General features: G+C 45.9%; 2 protein-coding genes across 2 annotated transcripts; both read right to left on the reverse strand.

The window, feature by feature from the left end:
- Window positions 1–659: 659 nt before the first annotated feature.
- tnfaip3 (tumor necrosis factor, alpha-induced protein 3) lies at window positions 660–12,612 on the reverse strand. The gene is made up of 9 exons (XM_085921452.1): window positions 12,296–12,612; window positions 10,280–10,629; window positions 7,317–7,507; window positions 7,079–7,220; window positions 6,333–6,503; window positions 6,028–6,208; window positions 4,937–5,904; window positions 4,463–4,671; window positions 660–4,382 (listed from the first exon to the last, which is right to left on the reverse strand). The coding sequence occupies exons 2-9, from the start codon at window positions 10,584–10,586 to the stop codon at window positions 4,098–4,100; spliced, it is 2,454 nt and encodes an 817-aa protein (XP_085777578.1). The 5' UTR covers window positions 10,587–10,629; window positions 12,296–12,612; the 3' UTR covers window positions 660–4,097.
- A 1,598-nt stretch (window positions 12,613–14,210) lies between these two features.
- perp (p53 apoptosis effector related to pmp22) lies at window positions 14,211–19,746 on the reverse strand. Its single transcript, XM_085921490.1, has 3 exons — window positions 19,097–19,746; window positions 17,091–17,231; window positions 14,211–15,757 (listed from the first exon to the last, which is right to left on the reverse strand). Exons 1-3 carry the CDS (start codon window positions 19,302–19,304, stop codon window positions 15,546–15,548), a joined length of 561 nt encoding a protein of 186 aa, XP_085777616.1. The 5' UTR covers window positions 19,305–19,746; the 3' UTR covers window positions 14,211–15,545.
- Between the last annotated feature and the right edge of the window lie 162 nt (window positions 19,747–19,908).

The following is a 19,908-nucleotide window of genomic DNA, read 5'->3' on the forward strand; positions in this document are numbered from 1 at the left end:
CGTATCGATGTTCATTTAAGTTGTTTTTTTTATCTAAATTATCAATTTTGTTGAAAAACATATCGAATCTAATGTTATCTATGCATAAAATAAGTCAAGAAAAATTATATGGAAGGAATTAGAGCGGTTGTTAGACAGTGAGTCACTTGTGCATTTCATCACTCAAACATTTTTAAAGTTAAAGTAAATATCACAGAGAACATTAGGGGAAGTTTCATGAAACAAGTCAACAGCTGACTTATTGCTCAAACAAGGGTAACCATGGAAACACCCTCTTTCGATTGCACAATGGCAGCTTCCTGTCCAACTGTGCTGTACTTTTGGCTTTTGCATCATACTGAGACCTGAAATAGAAGAAAGAGTGACTCACGCCATTATTGATTTACCGACAGCCTTTTAATCGTGACATTGCGACTTCTACCCATGACCTCATGAACCTTCGCTCCAAAATGTCACCTCCCTCTGCAGCATCCCCTTCCTTCCACTTCTTTGCGAGTGGGGAGTTTACTAGATTTTTTTTAATGAACACCTGGACCTACTTCATAATGCTACGATTAGTCTTTTTATCATGGTACTACTTGAACAGCTAAGAATTATTTGAGGTGGCTCTAGGTGTAAATACTTGAAGAACCCCAGCCATATTCAATGGCAAGTTACTTTCTTACAATGCCCATTTTGGTATTGATGTTTTAGTCATGTGTATTATTTATTAAAAGCTTGATGCAAAAAGAGTACAACAATGAGGCCACACATTAAAAAAAACACAGTAGACATAATTCTGATTTCTTAATAAAAATAATTCATTTCAGGACAACATATAAATAATTGTTGAATCACACAATACACATATCTTGATAAGAATAAATACTTAACAAATAAAACGAAGCTTTTTTTTTTAAACTCTTCATACAGTACTCCATAGTGGACAGGTCCCACAAAGAAAACTTGCATGATTTGTTACACCTTTATTACACGTCCCAAAGCGTTAGTCCTTTTTCTCACTGGTTGGATCAAAGTGGGTGAGGAGGGCATTAAAGCACACGGAGATCTATAGTGTACGCACACTACACTTGAACGTGAAGGCAAACTCGGCCCACACACGGAAGAACATACCGTATGGTGCGCTCGGCGATACAATGCAACCTTCAAAGTCGAACGCAAAATAGCCCAGTAATGTTATTCCTCCCATCAAAATAACGTGAAGCCAATTGATTCGTTATGCAGTGGCTCTGTGGCAATCAAACAACCTAGAAGATGTTAATGTTTAACATTTTTTAACTCAGAGGTGGAAACAATGGTTAGCAATTAGCCACTGTGGTTCCTATCATCCTTTATCTTAAATTATTGTGAATTTAACGGATGTAATTTACTAGGAGAGTCAAATTTAAGACTTTTAGGGCCATTTTAACAAATTAAAAGAAAACAATTCTTTATTCACACGATTTGGGGTGGGGAGTCTTTCCTAGCCATCATACCTTTGGCTATGTATTAGTCACATTAGCATTTACAAATATTTAAACAAATTTACAGGAAGGTAATCCAATCTCTCTTTAAAAAAACAAATTATAATTACAGTATTCGACTTTTGAGGCGTTTGACGTTGGGGTGTTTCACTGTATCAAATAAAGAGCGCTTTCCATATCTAGCTAGTCCGAGGCGGCCATTTTTGAGGAGGTATAACAATAACCGTTTGGCGGTTGATGGCACAAGTACATTATTTTGGCAAAGAAACAACACCAAAAAACAAAAAAAAACAAAGCTCGTATTAAAATACATCTGGAAGTAAGGAAAAAAATCCCCTCATAAAAAATAAAAGAGGAATGTCAGTTTTGAGACGCACACGTGTGTTTGGATCGTGTGTATGTGTGTTTTAAAGATGAGGCATCAAGTCAGAAGGTCCAACACCATGGACCCAGATCCATATTCACAAATGCATTTCAACCCTCCTGTTTGGTGCGACTCTCGAGAAAAAGCAAGCTTGTTTCTTCCAGGCTCAATATGGGCACGTGTAACCGTTAAAAAAATAAAATAAAAAAATTGTCAAAGTGAAAACCATCACCTTGTAAAGCGAAAATCTTAACATGATACAGAACTTTATTTTTCTGGTGCAGCAGCAGATTTGGTTCGGAATAAAATGAAGAAAATCCATTTTTAGTGCTTTGCTTAAATGACCCATGACATGACACTCACAGGAGGGTTGATCTAAGAATAATCATAATAATAATAATAATAATGGGGAGCGCTGATGCTGGCATCAGGCCCCTGTGGTCCGTCTTAAAGGCAAAACTTGTGGAGGATGAGCCCCAATACATTACTGTGCCGTTACAGCAGCAGCACAAACACATTCAGATACATTGTGTCGGACCAAGTAGGCAATCAAAAGGTGTGTGTGCGTGTGCGCATATGTGTGTGCATATGGTCTGCGTATAGGTGCTCCAGTGGTCCGTAAACAGGCAAAAACAATATCCAAGGCAACTGATCTGTTCTAAATGGGGGTTGCAAAAGGTAAAAGAACATAAATGCTGAACGGCGTCTCCACTGGCAACAATGGAGACGCTTTCTGTGCATGTAGCACTACAACCAGCAGGGGCCCGCCCTGTCTGTCTTGCACTCTTGGATAACAAACAGAGACTTTGGTCCACACGTACATGGGGATCACAAAAAAAGTATATTTATGCTAAGGGGATTTGGATTAAATCTCTGTCAGCATGAAACTTGATAGAGGGGAATGTACCGTAGATGGCACGGCACCACATAAAAGATTAAATAAAGTTGAATCCATCGTGAAATGAGGGACGAAAAGGGCAAAGTATTGGAGTCGAGCAACATCAAAAAATGTGAAAGTTGGAATGTGAGGAAAATTTTGATTTTAAAGAAATTCGCTATTATTCTTTAGCATTCCGTAGAACAGTCCAATAAAAAAAAGAATTTTGTCACAGGTCCGTTCGTATCTTGATTACCAAACAAATACCACAAATAAGATGACTGCGTCTTAAAGCAGTGAGCTGAATTACGATGAGTTTCTGGGAAACTGACCTGTGAGACAAATTTAAAGCATTCAAAAAGAAAATCAAGGATGAATTGAAAGATGCAAATTAAATGAGATGCCCGTCTCTGAAATGTGACATCATACAAAGAAGACAAGCCACTTTTTGGCAAGTCTCTACCCTGGTCAGCGTTTCCTTAAAAAAGTGCATTTCCAAAACCTCAACCACTGGAAAATATACTTTTCCGAAAAAATTCCCATGTACGTTTGGACAGCCATGAAATAGTTTAGCAAAAGCGGCAGTTACATCTACAAAGGTGGATTTCCCTCAAATAACTTGTAGAAGATGCGATCACATCATAAATATTGATTGTAAGAGCTTCTCTTCTTTTCTTTTTTTTTTTGGCAAGAACATTGAATGATTTGGATCAAGGTAGGTGGGGAACTTTTTGATCGGTCACAACTCTCACGCTCATACCCTGGAGAACAAACACGAAGCTAGACGAACGAGCACAGATGCATCCAGAGACACGATGGGTCGAAATCCTTGGCTGTGGTCTAGACCGGTGATTCTCAACCATTGTGCCACCACAAGACATTTGGCTTTCATCCAATTTCACAGAATTTGGTTTACTATAAATATCTTGGAGCATTCATCTGTCTGGGAATGTTGGGAATCACCGGTCGAAGCAAAAAAAACAAAAAAAACAAAAAAAACAAAAAAACAAAAAAACAAAAAAAAAAAACTGAAAAAGTCGGATGCTTCCAGTTGACGTACAATCATTGCGTCCGGCACGAGTGGGCAGGTACCTCGAAATACATTTTGTACACGTGCGGCCGCAGCTCGTCGGGTGGTCATAATTGCACAAAGAGGTATTGTGGAGGCCATGTCTACTGTGCGTGCGCAAGCACGCACTCACACACGTGCGCGCACACACGCACGTTCGCTTATCCCCCCACGTGCACAGGCGCACTCTCTCTTCACATTCTACACGGGAGAGGAAAGGGCGTTACGGGGCAGGGTGATGATTTTCAGGCCATAAGGTTACTAATTAGTCACTTGCTAGTTAGTTGGTTTGTTGGTTGGTTAGTAGAAGAGTGTCGCTGGGGTTCATCCGCGGTAGATCTGTTTGAAGTGGTCGCACTCGTTGCAGTAGCCCTGTTTCTCCTGGTTGGCGTAGTGGTCGCAGCCTTGCGTCCGGCACCGCTGCTTGGACTTCTCCTTGGGCGCCTGCGCCCGGCGCCCAGCGTCCCGAGCCTGGCCCCCCCGTGTGTGACACTCGGGGCAGAGGTCCGTGCAGCCCGGAGACACGTTGCTGCAGCCGCTCCGCCGGCACTGCGTCTGCGTCTGAGTCTGCGACTGCTGCGTGGAGCGGGGTTTGGTGGTTCGTTCGCGCTTTTGAGACAAAAGGTGGAATATAATATAAACAACCGTATTGTTATATTTTTTCCAAAGGCAGAGGAAGTGGAACCTACCACGACAGGGGGAGGGGAGTGCGGCATGCGATGGGCCACCTGGTTGAGCCGTGCGCTTTGCTCTTTGACGTAGCATTTGTCGCAATAGCCCTCCAGCATGGCCTTGCCCAGCGCACCGCAGCCCGGCCCGCGACAGCGCGCCGCATTCTGGAAGCCAGCCTCCGCGCCGTGCCGGCCCTGTGTCAGGGCTGGGGGAGGAGGTGTCAGGTCTGGAACGGAAACGCGCAAACTTCATGAATGGTGTGAAAAGCAAATGAGAATATGGGCAATGTTCATACATTCCATTTTCAATTGGCAATAATAAAAAGTGAATGTTACTGTTATTTATATTATTATTACTTATTTAGGCATTATTCTAGAAAAAAATATTGTAGATTTTTTAATCTTCTCATATTCAAATTATTTTGTACTTTGCTGATTTTCAATTGTCGACTGAAAATGGAAAGAAGGATGACCAATGACGAAAGAACTTACGGTGGTTGGTCTGATAGTCTACGTAGCAAATAGTGCAGAAGCCCAACTTCTCCGGCGTCCCAAAGAACTGGCAACCAGACCGTTTACAGGGCCGGGCGAGCGGGACTTGCCAGGCGGAGGCGTGGCCCGGCGTCAGGGTGAGGCACGGCCGCTCCTTCGGCTGGCTCCAGGCCGAAGACGAGGCCTCGGTCCCGGGCTTGCCGGGCTGCAGATCTCCCACTTCCGGAGCCTGCTGCCTCTGCATGCAGGGCGGACACAGCCCGTTGAATATCCGAAAGGCTTCCTGCCTGCACATGCCGCAGCGCTCCGTCTCCGCCTCGCGGGGGGGCCCCCACTGGTTCCAGCCGGGAGCCTGCGGTGCGTGAGGGGCAACGACGTCCGGTCCAGTTCCGGCCCCAGGCGGCGCCTGGTACTGCCTGGAGTTGAAGCAGCGCTCGCACAGTCCGGCGTGCTCCACGCTGAGGGTGAAGAGGCAGCCGGGGCTTTTGCACTTCATGGCGTGAGTTTCGCTGTACAGGCTGAGGCTGGGTGCGGTGGGCGGCGGGGCCGAGCGTGGGCTGGACAGCAGCACCACCCGGCTGGATGAGGAGGACGGCGGGCTGCTGCTCCGGCACCCTCTGGAGCTGCCCTCGCTGCTGTCCGAGCCTCCGCCGTTGCTGCCGCCGCCCTTGGTGTGCACCAGGCCTTCTATCCTGGTTCCGGTGGCGGCGGCGGTGGTGGCCTGGCGTTTCTCAAAGCACTCGTGGCAGTGCGGCTGCGTGTCCACCGACACGTAGAAGGTGCAGCGCGGCGTGGCGCAGCGGATTTCGATGAGCGAGAGCTGTGAAACGGAGAAGGGCGGCGGGCGCTGAGGCTGGGCCGCCCACGCCTGCTCCTTGTCTTCCTGCCAACACTGATACTCGTGGTTGACCAGCTGCAGGTAGTCCTCCATCAGGTTCATGTCCTCCGGCAAGTTGCCCTCATCCAACCTTTTGGACCACAGACGGCGCCGTGCTTATTATCTCTACCATGGACCTTGCTCAGTCAAGTCAAATGGTTTGTCACGCCCCCCCCCCACACACACACACTCTCAATCCTTAAATAAAATGTACCGTGCTGCGTTGATGATGCGCGTAGTATCGTATCCCAAGCCGATGACGGGGATCTCGATGAGCAGCAAGTAGTCTTTGAGGAGCCTCTCCTTCACTTGCTGCTCCTTCTCCATCAGGAAGTGCACCTTCAGCTCCTCAAAGCCTCCTCGGCCGGGATTGATCAGCGGCACGGCTCGGATTTCTTAGAAAAGAAAAAAGAATAGCAATGCAGACTTGAAAAATTGAAGTTTGTCTTTTACTAATAGGGAACGGAGATTGGATTGGGAGACAGCAACACGCAACCGATTTGTTCCTTAATTGCTTACCAGGACCGCTGTCTTTAATGGTGATGAGGGGTGCAAAGTGCTGTGAGTCATAGCCCAGCACAATGGGGTATTTGTAGCACTCAGCCGGGGGCCAGTGCAGCGGGAGATAAATCCCGCCCACATTGAGGGGTGAGATGGACGACCCCGATTTCATGCTCCTCAGCACCTGGTCTGTTGGTGAAGGAAAGCACTTTTTAGGATAGGAACACAAAGAGTCCTGCTACAAGTTCAGAACAAGCTAAATTGGGCTGTCTTTGAGAAAGAAAAAAAAAGCCACTCGCAATTAATCTGACTACATTTCTTATGGCAGAACTCTGCTATGTCTTACAATAAGTAGCATTTGTTTTTTTAAGTCAACAGTTCCCTTCTTCTTTCAAAATATTTGGACAACTTTACAGATGAAATATTTCAGCTAAAAATGTAGACTTTTTTTGAGACAGAGTAAATTTAGATTTGACTCCCAAAATATAACCTTTTCCCCCAAAATTAATATATACCTACTTCAGCATTGTTCTCCTATTTTGACATATTTCTTTGGCTTGTCATGTAAATGAATCTATTTTTCTTCTTGTAGTGAAACAGTTTAGTCTTAATCTATATTTGAGATTAAATGTTTTGACTGAAACAGGAGTTGCATGTGGTTAGGCTAATAGCATAAATTATGTCAGAGTCGAATCTCGGTCATGGTAATCCTCCCTCCGCAAGACACGTTAACTCTTCTTGTTTGTTGAATTTGTTGCGCGTACCTGCGATAACGATGATGGGCCTGCGGAGGATGTTGGAAAGGACGAAGATATGGATGTCCTCCAGCGAGTCAAACTGGAGGCCATTGCTACTGGAGACCGGGGATGCCATCTTTACGATCTTCTCCCACTCGTCCTCCCAGTTCTGGAAGCCGTGCACCACATGAAGGCAATTTGTTGTTTGACTGAACACAATAAATGAAGGTCCCGTGTTTTTAAGACGGCGAGTTCGGCTTCTTACCGTGGTGGTGTACCGGAGGCCCGTCTGGGTAAACTCCTGAGAGTGCAGAAGCTCGGTCTGGAAGCGCGCCCGAAAGACTCCGGTGTCCGTCTCTTTCAAAACTCCATGGAGGGCTTTGCGGAGAACCAGGTCCGTGTCCTGGACACCCAGCATGTACTGGGAGGCAGCGTGCAGCAAGCAGTTGCCATCTCCTTTACAAACAAGAAACAGACCTCATGTTATATTTGAGCCGGATACAAAAAGTTATGAAGTTACGTTCGCAACAACTGGGCCGAACACTGCAAGGCATATCGGAGGCATATTAACCGAGGCACCGTGTGACTGGAGATAATTACACTGTAATGCGTGTAGATGATACACCCACACCGACACACATGCGCGCGCACACACACACACACAGACACTCACACAGACACACACAATCACACAAAGGAAAGGAGGAGCGTGGGGATTTTCCGCGCTGTGGGCTAGATTGTGCGATGATATGACGCTCACATGTCTGAAAGTACAAAGTGAGCAGAGCTTCTCCTTATGAGGTCAAGCATGAGAAACTATGTGAAAATAAATAAACCTCCATTGCGATCTTATCTCCCAGGAAGTGTTGTCAGTTGTCACGCTAGCAAAATAGATAGCACCTTTAAAAACCAAGTCAAAAGTACAAAACAAAATGGTAGCTGCTCTCGTTTGGACCAAATGCTGACGAGTCAAGGCAGCTTCATAGCTGAGAGCCACGTTAGCTTGTTACCCCACAGCAGCACCTTATTTGTAGTGTTACTTTTTTTTTTCTCCAAGGTGCAACCAAACGTCATTATTGGGCTGACTAAAGAGCTTCTTTGGGTCTTTCTGTCATTGTGAAAGATTGTGCAGAGAGCCTTGCTGCCGCACAAAACACAGGAATTTCCCAGCTTGTGCTCTTCATCTTGTTCATCCCGGCACGTCAAACGTAGCACTTAGCCGGTCCCGGACTTTCCGCGGAAGTAGGGGAAAGGAAAAGAGGGCAGGGCAGGAGAGGGGAGGGGAGGAATGCTGGCGCGTTATCTTGAAACAGCAAGCGCCACTGCGACCGCCACTGCGACCGCCACTCACATCAAGTATGAATGAGTGTGCGTTTGCAAAACATGGTCAGAATGAAAGTAAGAGCAGTCATTCACTCATTTTATCAGTTGGTAGCTGATACATCAAAACCACTCCTAAGCACAAAACAGCAGATGAAAAGGATTTTAACTAAAAATAACTATACAAATTAATACTTCACAGAAATATGTGAAATTAATATAAAACAAAATGGAGATCATCATGTTGGCGGGCACTTGACAACTGTTCCAGTTTCTCGCATGGCGCTCTTTCTAAAATTAATTGCCCACCCCTGCAATATTGCATATCATTGAGACCCACCAAGCAGCAGAGCAGATAAAGGTGTGCATCATGCAAAGGCAAGTCAAGCGGGAAGTGGAACATTTTGGTCTGAAGCGTCAAAATTGTGTGAACTCCAGGCAGGAGCAACATCGCTTAGCGTACAAACATGCTAAATTGTCAAGCGCTACACCTTCTAATGTGGGCACAGCATGGCGTTGACATTTGATACGTCACTTGCAGCTTTAATTATAAGAGCTATTTTTAGAGTAGCAGGTAAATGTAAATTAGTATTGGCCGACGCAAAGAGCCGTGATTGTTATGACCTTCTCAAGCTGGCTCTTCATTGACGGACTTCTAGTGTGTGTGTGTGTGTGTGTGTGTGTGTGTGTGTGTGTGTGTGTGTGTGTGTGTGTGTGTGTGTGTGTGTGTGTGTGGTGCTTCAGTGACTCAGCAGCAGACACTCAATGTGTGTGTGAATGTGTGTCCTCTGCTGAATGTCACGTCTGGGTGCTTCGGAGTTCGCGATTGTGAGTCTCACTTTGATGATATCATCATCACTGCACACCAGGGCGTTCTATGTGTCTATTACCGGCAAAGTTTTGTCAACTTCAGGGTGCTTTCTGATGAGGAAGCGAGCTTGTGAGAGCGAGTGTGCTCCAGTCGTTTCTGAGTCAACACACGGGACAAGTTCCTCATCTATGCAGTCATGGTGATGCTTGCAATATATGCAGTCATGGTGATGCTTGCAATAAAAGAGGAGATTATTTCTGCTTCCTCCTTCGCCACTTTGGGCTGATCTGATGCTTCCCTTTAACATATACAAAGGCCGTTCTGAAAATGATTCCCCAGCACTACTTTGAGGGCTGCTCTAAAAATAGTCCTGTGTACAGCGCTTGACAGCTGCGCTTGGTTTACTGCGCTAAAAGAGCGTGGCCACGTTTGATTTAACGAGGCCCTGTGACACACCTGACGGCGCGAGGGACGCTGTAAATCTTCCCGGCCATGTAAATCTATTTAGGAGCCTGCCAGATTTATAGCCCTCCTGCGCACAAGCCGAAAAAGAAGGGGCAGACCCCCGAGTTGTAAATAAAAGGGTGCGAAACCACAGAGTTTCCCCATCGTGTTTCAGAACGGGTGTGCGGGCGTTGGGATGTTCCGCGCGTTTGACCAAAACATGACTTTGCAACATTCGAAAACCTTTTCCGGGGTGACTAAATGAGTAAAGTAGAACCCATGAAGGTCTCGCTGCTGTCACTTGCAGTAACCACAGCAGCAAACGTGAAATGAAGTTGACTCACCGTCATTCTCTTTGAGCTCCTTTATCACGAAAGCCTCAGAAGTTTACATTTGCAACAACTGTGGCGAATCAGTGGATTTCAAGCCGATCTAAGGCAACACGAGCCATTTTCTTAGGGACCAGGAGATCCATAGCGAGACAGTGAGCATCACTTTTGGAGCCCAAGCAACAGTTGGTTGACTATGAGGAGAAGCTAACCCGAAACCTGATTCCAGTCAGCCAGAAACTTAAAGAAAGTAATTTCTCGACAAGACACGCAAAGAAGTTCATTTGGGGGAAAGGCACCATAAGAGCAACGGCCATCTCTTACCGTTGGTGCGCAGGGGAACCATCTTCTTAACTTCCCGGCACCAGTTGAGCTTCTTCTCCTGCTCCAGTGAGGCCTGCATGACCCGGTCCAAGATGGCGGCCTGCACCACTTCGCGGAAGGCCTGTGGGAAGTGGTTCATGGCAATCATCTCCAGAGTGTAGCGGTGCATGCCGCGCAGGTGGTGCATGAGACCACCGCTGGCCGCCGGCTTCAACACGTCGTTGGGCACCCGCTGGCGGATCTTCACCGCCTTCAGCAGGTTGGACACAAACAGGAACTTGGGGAGGAAGTTCTGGCCCTGCGACATGACGGCGAGGAACGGGATCGGGCGAGGGGGTAGAAGGCGGAAACTGCAATGGAGGAAGATGGCGGAGTCAGTTAGTCTGCCAGGAAACTACAGCCAGAGATTCCCCTCTTATTTTTTTATTGGACGGTTAATTTATAGTCGGCTTGGGAAAGCACCTCAAACACAATCATCAGTCCACTAAATCAAATAAAATCCACAAAGACATCCTTGTATTCTGGTTTGAGTAAACACAATGCTCCAGTGTGCCGTTGTGCTTGGGGGTGGGGGTGGGGGGGTTGGATCCCACAATGCGCTCACTCTACTGACAAGTATGATAACGCAAGTATTGAAGGTAGATTTTCTGGAAGTGATCATCTTATGGTCATTGAAACGCACGTTTCACTCACATGAGCTGCCAACAGCATTACAACAAAAAAAAGCACACAGGAAGTTGGCGGTATCGGGTCAGGTGACGAGTCAGGCATCCCGTCAGATTGAAATTCGCTGACGGGACTACAGACTAAAACCTGTTGCTAAAATGTCCAAAAGTCTGCCAAACTTTGTTTGACTCATCATCTGCAACTTCCCACACGCTGCACTGATACTAAAAAAAAAAAAACATTTTTACGTAACATTAGCCATTTTCACACTGCATGTAAGAGCCATAATTCATCTTCCCGTTATTATCAGAACTTTTATTTAGTTACTACTTTTTTGCTTGTAATCAGAGAAGCCTGTTCAGTGGTTCATATTTTACGGCACCGAGCATCCGGCAACAACAAAGGCCGCAGTGAGGTTTTTATAACAATTTTCTTCTGGCAACATTACAACTTTTTATTTTATCTGTGAGATTAAAATGTCATTTACCAAAGTTACAACTTTTACCCCGACTCCATTTATTGCAGTTTTGTCTCCATTTCAATACGTCTTGACAACAGCATCATTCTCATTAAAACATTTGTTTGTGAAAAATATAAAGGCCTGCAGATGGAAGGTTTTAGGGTAGAATCTTTTTTTAGATTCATACTCCTTGATCAAAAGCAAATGCACGTTCTAGAAGTAAAAGCTGACCAATATTTGCACGAGCAGACTATGATTGAGAGTTTACGTCAACCTAGCACCACCACCTCCATGTCTGGTGCCAACCACCCTTCTGCGCGCCCCTGACCCTGTTGTCACCTGTTGTCAAACGTCCAACAGAATAAGGGTCTTGCGTTCAAACAGGCCCGGATTTCACAAAGAGTCAGTCAACTTGTGAGTCAAGACAAGATCATCATTACCATAGTACCTTTAGATATCTCCAATGTAAATCGGGTGCCTTGTCTCGATTTAAAATAGAAACGCCGCTTTCGAAGGCTACAATTTGGCCCCTGGGCCTTGAGTTTGACACCTGTGCCACGGATGCTTCACCTCTCCACGAGTGGCAGGTGCACGCAGACATACAACACACATTATTAGTACTTGTTCGTGCCAACGAGGCTGACGTAATCCCCAACGACAACAATAGGGTCCAACAACCCCCCCCCCAAAAGCGTTCGCGCAGAGACGAACGTAGCCCGGCTAAACGGCTTCCGCGACTGCCCGCTGACAGGAGGAGGATGACGTCTTTGTAAACAATGGCTGTCGTGAGCCGCTCTCTTCCAAAACCGACTCGAGAAGGCCCTGCATGGCCACCGCCTCCTCGGACTCGCCTGGCGAGCCGAGCCGACGCGTCGTAGGGACGGGCTTACCTGTCCGACGTGCGCCGGAGGGCTGGTGCTACAACAAAGGCCGCCGGATGCTCGGCAGCCTCATCCTCTCGCTCGGCGCCATTCGAGCTTCTTCTCTCGGCGCGGCGATTTTTTTGGCGGGGGAGGGGAGAGGTGAAAGGGGGGAGCTCGCACTTTGACGAGTCCTCGCGTTCACGAGTACACGCGTGGACGCCGACGATAGCGTTTAAACCATGAAAGAAGAGATAGCAAGGGTGTGGGGGATAAAAAGCCCAAGTCAAGGGGATTTCCACACAGGGACTTTCCGTCCACCCATTTTACTTCCCTCCCTCACTCAAGTCAAGTCTCCCTCCTCCACCCCCCCTTTCCACTCATCAACCCTTGGGGGCTGTTACGCTGGTCGCCGCCAGGGGGAGCTACAGGCGGAGCTGCCTTGTATGGTGGCCGACAGGGGCGAACGCAGGAATGCTGCAAGGGAAAAAAAAGATAAATAAAAAAAACAAAGCAAAAACACATATGCAAACTAGAATACACTCAAAACAACTGCAAAATTGAAACGCTCCAGATAAAAAAGGCTGCAAACGATGAATGATGCAAAAAAATCAAACACATGAATGCAAAATAAACATATAACAATAAATACAAAATGAAAACAAAAATAAAACCTACAAAAACATCGGAATTAAAACATAAGAATAATAACTTAAAATGTCAATCTTGACCCATTTGTAGAACAGGTGAATTCTTTAAATGACTTTTACAACCCATTTTTTGTACTACAATCATCAATTACACACTCTGCTGTGCCCATTAAGAAATAAACATCATATTTATGAAGCCATTGTATTTTATTTAATGAAAAGAAGCTCTTTAGATTTGATTCGTTTGAGTGTAACACACGCTTTCGGCCAACAGATGGCGGAAATGTTACTTCTTAAAAACAGGACTTGTCAATGTTGACGGGAACCCCACGCAAATACACACACTCGGCTGGGAACAAGTTAGATTCCTCAAGGCCCTTCCCAGGGTGGGGTCCAGTGGTTGTGAGTCACTGGTTGCTTATCACCATGGCTGTATGTGCGCGTACGTGTTGGCAAGTCGAGGACAAAGTTCAGCAAACTGTTTGCACACAACAAATTTTGACTGCCAGTAATAATGCGGTTTTGCACTGATCTTAGCATTCCTTTCAGTTGTTTACTGCTGTTGTAATAAAATCGTTATTAAATCTTTGACGACACAAATAAAATAAAAGACAACATGAACATATTACTGTATAAGTCTTAAAATAAACAAAGATGAAAATATTACTATAAGTCTTAAAATAAACAATATTACTATAATAGTACAAATTGTGGCTCGGTGAAGCAGTGGGTAGCACGTCCGCCTCACAGTTAGGAGGGTGCGAGTTCGATTCCACCTCCGGCCCTCCCTGTGTGGAGTTTGCATGTTCTCCCCGAGCCCGCGTGGGTTTTCTCCGGGCACTCCGGTTTCCTCCCACATCCCAAAAACATGCTTGATAGGCCGATTGAGCACTCCAAATTGTCCCTGGGTGAGAGTGCGAGTGCGAATGGTTGTTCGTCTTTGTGTGCCCTGCGATTGGTTGGCAACCAGTTCAGGTTGTCCCCCGCCTACTGCCCGTTGACAGCTGGGATGGGCTCCAGCACGCCCGCGACCCCCGTGGGGACAAAGCGGTTCAGAAAATGGATGGATGGATGGATGGATAGTACAAATTGTGTTCAGGGTTCTGCTACGGTAAGAATGTTTCTCTTTACCTGGAATATTGCATGCCTGACACTTTCTCTCGAAACTCGTCCCAGTAACCATCAGCTTTACAGATGCCACACCTACTGTGTAGGCAGCAAAGACGTCTGCGGTGCTATTAGTCATAGTGCCAAGTACAGCGGAGTCTTTTTTATTCACTGAAGAAACAAATCGATTTTGTCAAAATGAAACCGTTTATTGCATAAAAAATAAAAACTACCAAGAAAAGAGAATCAGTTGACACTACAGCGAGAGAACAATAAGAGGCAAAGACTTAATAAAAACACGTGACGCACCCACCGGAAAAACAAAGAGCGTTAATACAGTAGTAGCACAGTAGTCGTGTTTCTCCTACTGCTCATCAACGCACATGCAACCTGCCACAATTCATCCCCATATTCAAATAGTTTGCATTTGGTTTAGTCTGTCAGTATCGATTCACATAGTATCTTTTTATCTACATGAATTGCTAACTAAAATATGCTCTTTTTTTTCTTCTGCACACTTAATAAATCAAACATAGATTATTTAGATGCAAAGATCTCACATTTGAGTAGCTAAGGCACATCAGACAAATGGATTTTGGTGTTTTGCATACTAAATGATGTTAGTTTGCTCCTTTACTGGTTCAAATAAAACCCAAACAAAAAAAACAAAAAATGCATTTGGGAAAGTACTGCTTCCTTTAAACCACCAACAACAAAAAACCTAATATCACAATCAAAGCGGTTTACACACATTCTGACATCTTTTTAAAATCCTAATTTCTCTAAAAGATGATATATCACAAAGAGTTTCTATTTTAGCGCAATTACATCACACAGCGTCTAATGCGAAGCAAAGTTAACCCGCCTCGTGCCTCTTTGTAAGAAATACAAATGAAGACCGTGCAGGCAAAAAAGATGAAGAAATGAAGATTACAAATGCCAAAGGAAAAAAAGGTGCAGAGATGACATAGAACCACATTTTATATGCACTGGGGGAAAAGAAAAGAACAAAAACAACAAAAATAAATCACCAGAATTCCAGTGTGTGAAATTGCTGTTCGAAGCTTCAATGGCAGGGTGGTAAACCTTTTTTCCTATTTTCTAAAAGTATGAAAAAATAGCATGCAATTTGCCCTAAAAAATATTAAGTTGTTAGAGAGCTGGATCAATCGCTGCGGATCAATCACACTAGGTCACTTGCACTGGAATGATTGCTTCAGATCATCGAGTCCACAACAATTGCGCCTGATCAAAATTTTACATCAGTCTTTTCGGAACAATAAATTCCAGATCAATTAATCCCTTTTGTTAGTTCAAATTGCATGGCGAGCTGGAGTCATCAAATTTCTTCAGATCAAACAAGTGAGCAGGCACTTTGGTGACGTTTTGTAAGTCGAAGCACTCAGTTGCTACTGACGATGCCGATGCGACCTCCATCTTGAATTGGGGCGAAAGTGTACACACGTTCCAAGACGGAGGAGGAGGACATGCTGCTGGTAGTTGGGGGTGGTCGAGTGGGAGCTTTAGGCGGACGTGTAGAGATACTTGGTCTTGGCCAGGCCGGTGAGCTCGTCCTCGTAACGCGGCAGGCAGCAGAAGAGCACGGCGCAGCCGATGCACAGCAGGGTGGCACCCCAGGCGAAGCCGTACGCCCACGTGTAGTAATAGTGGCCCTCGAATATCAGCTCGTTGAACTTGACCGGGTAGATAATCAGGGCGATCACCTGCAGCACCACTGCGAAGGAAATGCCACACCCCTTTTACCATTTCGAAACTAGTGACCATATTTCATTCCGGTCGAGGATGGATGACAGCCGAGCTAACTAGAGTGTGAGAAAAATACTTTCACACCAACACGAGACACTATTGGAGGAAAATACTCCACATCAGCAACAAAGTGTTGAGTCACAATTAAGCAATCAAATCTGGCACCGCCCGTTGCGTCTACTCGAGAAAAAAGGCGTCAGTGATGAATTGTGATGCAATAAAAAAATAAAATAAAAAAAATCAGACACTCAGGAATTCTAAAGTGGCGGGGGGGACTATACACTTATATTTTGGGGTGTTCCCTTCCAGGACAGACACGAGAGTCACTGATAAATTTGTGAGTCAGACAATAAGCAAAGCAGCAGCTTCACTTCCTATCACAAACAATCACGGTACAAAATGGATGACGAGTGCCAGTAAAAGCAGAAAGTTGACGAACGGATGATTGGTAGCCGTCACCTGAATTCAAGTCAACACTTTGTGTGTTAAGTATCTTTGTACTTGGTACAAATTCAATTTCACACTTGGATGCAGCATTAGCTCCTTTTCTAAAAGTTTCATGTTGGGAACGTGTACTCGAAGGCTGATTCTTTTTTTATCGTCGGTAAGTCTTGAAACAGAAACCTATCTTTTCTTTAGTTCCTAACTGCATATACAAACAAATCCACGTGGTCCTGTGAGGTAAAAGTACTTTCCAACATTCCACCAATGTCGACACACCCGACTTTTGCCGGGCCCTACCCTGGCTCACTCGCTCCCTCCTTTGCTCGCTCGCTCACTTCCCCTCCTACAACACGTCATCATGTTGTTCACCCCTTTTTCTTTGGTACTGGATCCCTCCCAGCAACTTAGAAAGAACGTCACCATTTACTGCTCACTGCTTTCACTCCTCTATGTGACCTTTTGTTCCCTGGCAAAACCCAACAAGAGCGAGCAAGTGAATGACCGCTCGGGGAAGCCTTTTGCAAAGGTTCATCGGAGCAAGCAAACAAAGAGGAGCAGCGGTTTGCAAGCCAAAGCCTTTACCGTCCACGAAACATAATGCTCTGGTCGCCCTCGTTAACGGCACCCAGCGCAGAAATGCGTCAAGTGCCACTTTTTACAGTAGAGAGCCATTTCTGTGGTAACGTGGTTCAACCGCTAATGAACAGACACACTGAATATATTCGGCACCATGTTGTAAAGGCCCAAAATAAGTTTGGCCAACGTGGTTCCTGTAACATTAGACGTAGTACATAAACAACACACAACCACATTCGGTTATTTACGTTCATACGTGCACATGCGTGTACGTTTCTTACCAACAATAATAAGCATGACTCCGATGATGGGCAGCAGCGTGACGTTGAGCGTGCAGCACAGCGCCACGCAGGACAGGATGAAGGCACCAATGAGGATGAGGAGGCCGAGGATCATCAGGGCGGCCACCGCCTGCGCCCACGCTGCTCGTGTAACACACAAACACACACTAATCAGAAAAAACAAACATGGCGGCCTCACGTCAGTACAATGCAAACATGGTTGCTTGGCGGGGCTGAAATGATTATGATGATAACCGTGACGTCGATTTACAGCCCAAGCCGATAATAAGCAAGGTCCTCGGCAGCCCGCAAAAGCACGTTCGCCTTCTGCGGCGCCACGTGACACCCTCCAGATAAAAGCGCTATAGAATACAACCACAGCAACCTCCTCACACGCTTTAAAGGAGCTTGTGAGTTCATTTTCTTGAAGACAAACTTTTTTTAAACTCAATTTTTTTTAAGCATTGTATAACATGTACACATTTAGATTTGTTGACCATTTTTAATTATTATGTCGCTACCAAACAGAATTTGTTGATGTTTTTGTACTATTACAAAATATGTATACATAGAAAAATAGAACAATTCTTCACCACAGTCACACCATGCAAGCCTTGGGTCAGCCATCACCTTCAATTATTCATACCTGTGTATGCGTGTGTGTGTGTGTGTGTGTGTGTGTGTGTGTGTGTGTGTGTGTGTGTGTGTGTGTGTGTGTGTGATACCCAGCTACCTGGCCTGAGGCATGACTGACACACACACGCACCCACACACAGACGCACAACGGACAGGTTCGACAGGTTGGCGCTCCTCTCTCAAACCTCAACGATCCCGTTTGGCTGACAATCAAAAACATTTGAGTCAGACATGGATGGTGAGCTTCTACCGATGCTTGTCATTCTATTTTGCATGAATTACCTTAGCTTGATTTACGTCTACGTATGTGAGATACAGAGGGCTAGAATTGATTGACCGTCCGGGATTCCCAAAGGCTACCACAGGTCCACAATATTGCGGTTATCTCCATTTGTGTTAGTTGTGTGTGTGTAAAGCAAGCAAGAAGCGGATCCAAACAACTCAACGCTACGTGGGCTGTGCTGCCCGTGTCCCCCCCCCCCCCGCTTCACTGAGACGTCAGGAGGGATATTTACGGTCGAACGACCACACCGGCGCTGGTACTACTAGACAAAAGCGTCCTCTGTTATACAGCAGTGTTGTCGTGGTGAAGGGTGCAAAGCAGTGGAGCAATCCAAGGGCAGGTTTAGGAAAGTTTATTGCAGGAGGACATGCTGAAGGTGGAAAAAAAATCCACCAATGAAACAGTTGATACTTTTTGACGCTGATTCGACAGTAAAAATATGGTAGCCATTTTCTGCTTTGATCCTAGGGGGCAAAGGCCATTTTGCTACACTCAAATTTGTAAATATGCATTGATACCATAAGACCAGCCTGACAAACTCCTTTTGGATGATAATCAGGTCATTGTAAACAAGTGTGTTGTCACGGTGAAGATCAACAACAAATAAGACTAACACCACAGACTCTCTCTGTATACGTGCTTGTTGAGCTTGATGCTCATGATCGAAGGCATGAATTTGTGGTCTGAGTTTGAAATATGGACACATCTCTTGTGAAAAAACCTGCAACCTTTCTGACACACCTCATAACGACTACCTGAACTGTCAGTAAATTGGCGGAAGCTGCATCCTGACATTCTAATTTTTAGGGTCTCCTTTTAGTTTTTTAGGCTAAGGTTTGTCGCCAAGGTCTGGGCTCAGGCAGGCATTGTAGTTTTTGTCTGTTTGTGTTCCCAGGCAGGATATGATAAGGGGGGGGGGGGGCAGAGGATTCCAAAGTTTAAGCCTCCCTCCCCCCACCTTTAGTTTGAATTGAATTAATACAGCGAGGTGTTGCATTTTCTACCGAAGTGCGCATGAATGACGACTCCAAGTGATGTTTTCCCGTCGCCACGGTTAACGTTCGTGTAGTAGTTGCGGGTCACTTACAGAACTCCATGAGGGACTTGCCCTCCTCCCACTTGTCGTTGCGTCCGTGGTACTGCTCCCACATGCTGGCGTAGTGCGTCTTGCCCTCTTCATCCGTCACCCAGCCCGACGTGGCGGCGATGGCGATGATGTCGAAGATGATGGCGAATAGCAGCAACAGGGGCACGATCCACCTGCAGCGTGGGTAGGCGATTCCGCAGCGGAACATGGCGAGCTTCGGAGGACTCAAGGAAGCAAGGACGAAACGAACGCTCTTGTCTTCTTGCCTGCTGGTGGTGGTGTGCGGCGCTTGCTGCCTGGCTTTTTAGTGTCTTGGTGAGAGGAAGAGGAGGGAGAGGGGGGAGCCACACCCGAGTGTGCAATGCAGCCGTCAACCTGGTTTGGGACTTACAGGGTTGGACTTGTCTGCCTTGAAAAATAAGCCCAGCCCAGTTCAGTTCGGTTGAAGGGAGTGGGTCATGTTACACCCTCGCGCAAAGATGTCAGCGCTACTGGTCGATCCCTGGGTGGTGGCAGTGGTAAATAATCTCGGGGTCGACGTCCAAGTAGCAACCACCTGTATCGAACAACGAAAACGGAAGGTGCAGAAGCGTTGAGATAAAATGAAATGTTGGGGTGACGCCTTTTCACCCCACGATGGCTGCCAAAACGCTGCACAAAAACACAGCCGGGCAATGTTGCCACCTACTGGCTGTTTATCTGCATTGCTTGAATACTACGTCATGAATTATAATGTAGAGCGCGAAGCGGGTTTATAAACAAACGGTACCGAGAAATATATTGCCATCTGTTTGCACTGTTCACTCAAATTT

The sequence above is a fragment of the Syngnathus leptorhynchus genome, chromosome 10 (genome assembly GCF_054491065.1).
Source record: "Syngnathus leptorhynchus isolate UIUO chromosome 10, UIUO_Slep, whole genome shotgun sequence".
Taxonomy (NCBI): domain Eukaryota; kingdom Metazoa; phylum Chordata; class Actinopteri; order Syngnathiformes; family Syngnathidae; genus Syngnathus; species Syngnathus leptorhynchus.

Excerpts from the sequence above, each read along its gene's own strand:
- tnfaip3 (XM_085921452.1), bottom strand. The coding sequence starts at position 10,586 with ATGTCGCAGGGCCAGAACTTCCTCCCCAAGTTCCTGTTTGTGTCCAAC. Across the intron at positions 6,504-7,078 it reads GCCCATCATCGTTATCGCAG|ACCAGGTGCTGAGGAGCATG; the intron begins GTACGCGCAACA and ends CTTCACCAACAG. Across the intron at positions 6,209-6,332 it reads CATTAAAGACAGCGGTCCTG|AAATCCGAGCCGTGCCGCTG; the intron begins GTAAGCAATTAA and ends TTCTTTTCTAAG.
- perp (XM_085921490.1), bottom strand. The coding sequence starts at position 19,304 with ATGTTCCGCTGCGGAATCGCCTACCCACGCTGCAGGTGGATCGTGCCC. Across the intron at positions 17,232-19,096 it reads CAAGTCCCTCATGGAGTTCT|CGTGGGCGCAGGCGGTGGCC; the intron begins GTAAGTGACCCG and ends TTACACGAGCAG. Across the intron at positions 15,758-17,090 it reads AGTCATGCTTATTATTGTTG|TGGTGCTGCAGGTGATCGCC; the intron begins GTAAGAAACGTA and ends TTTCCTTCGCAG.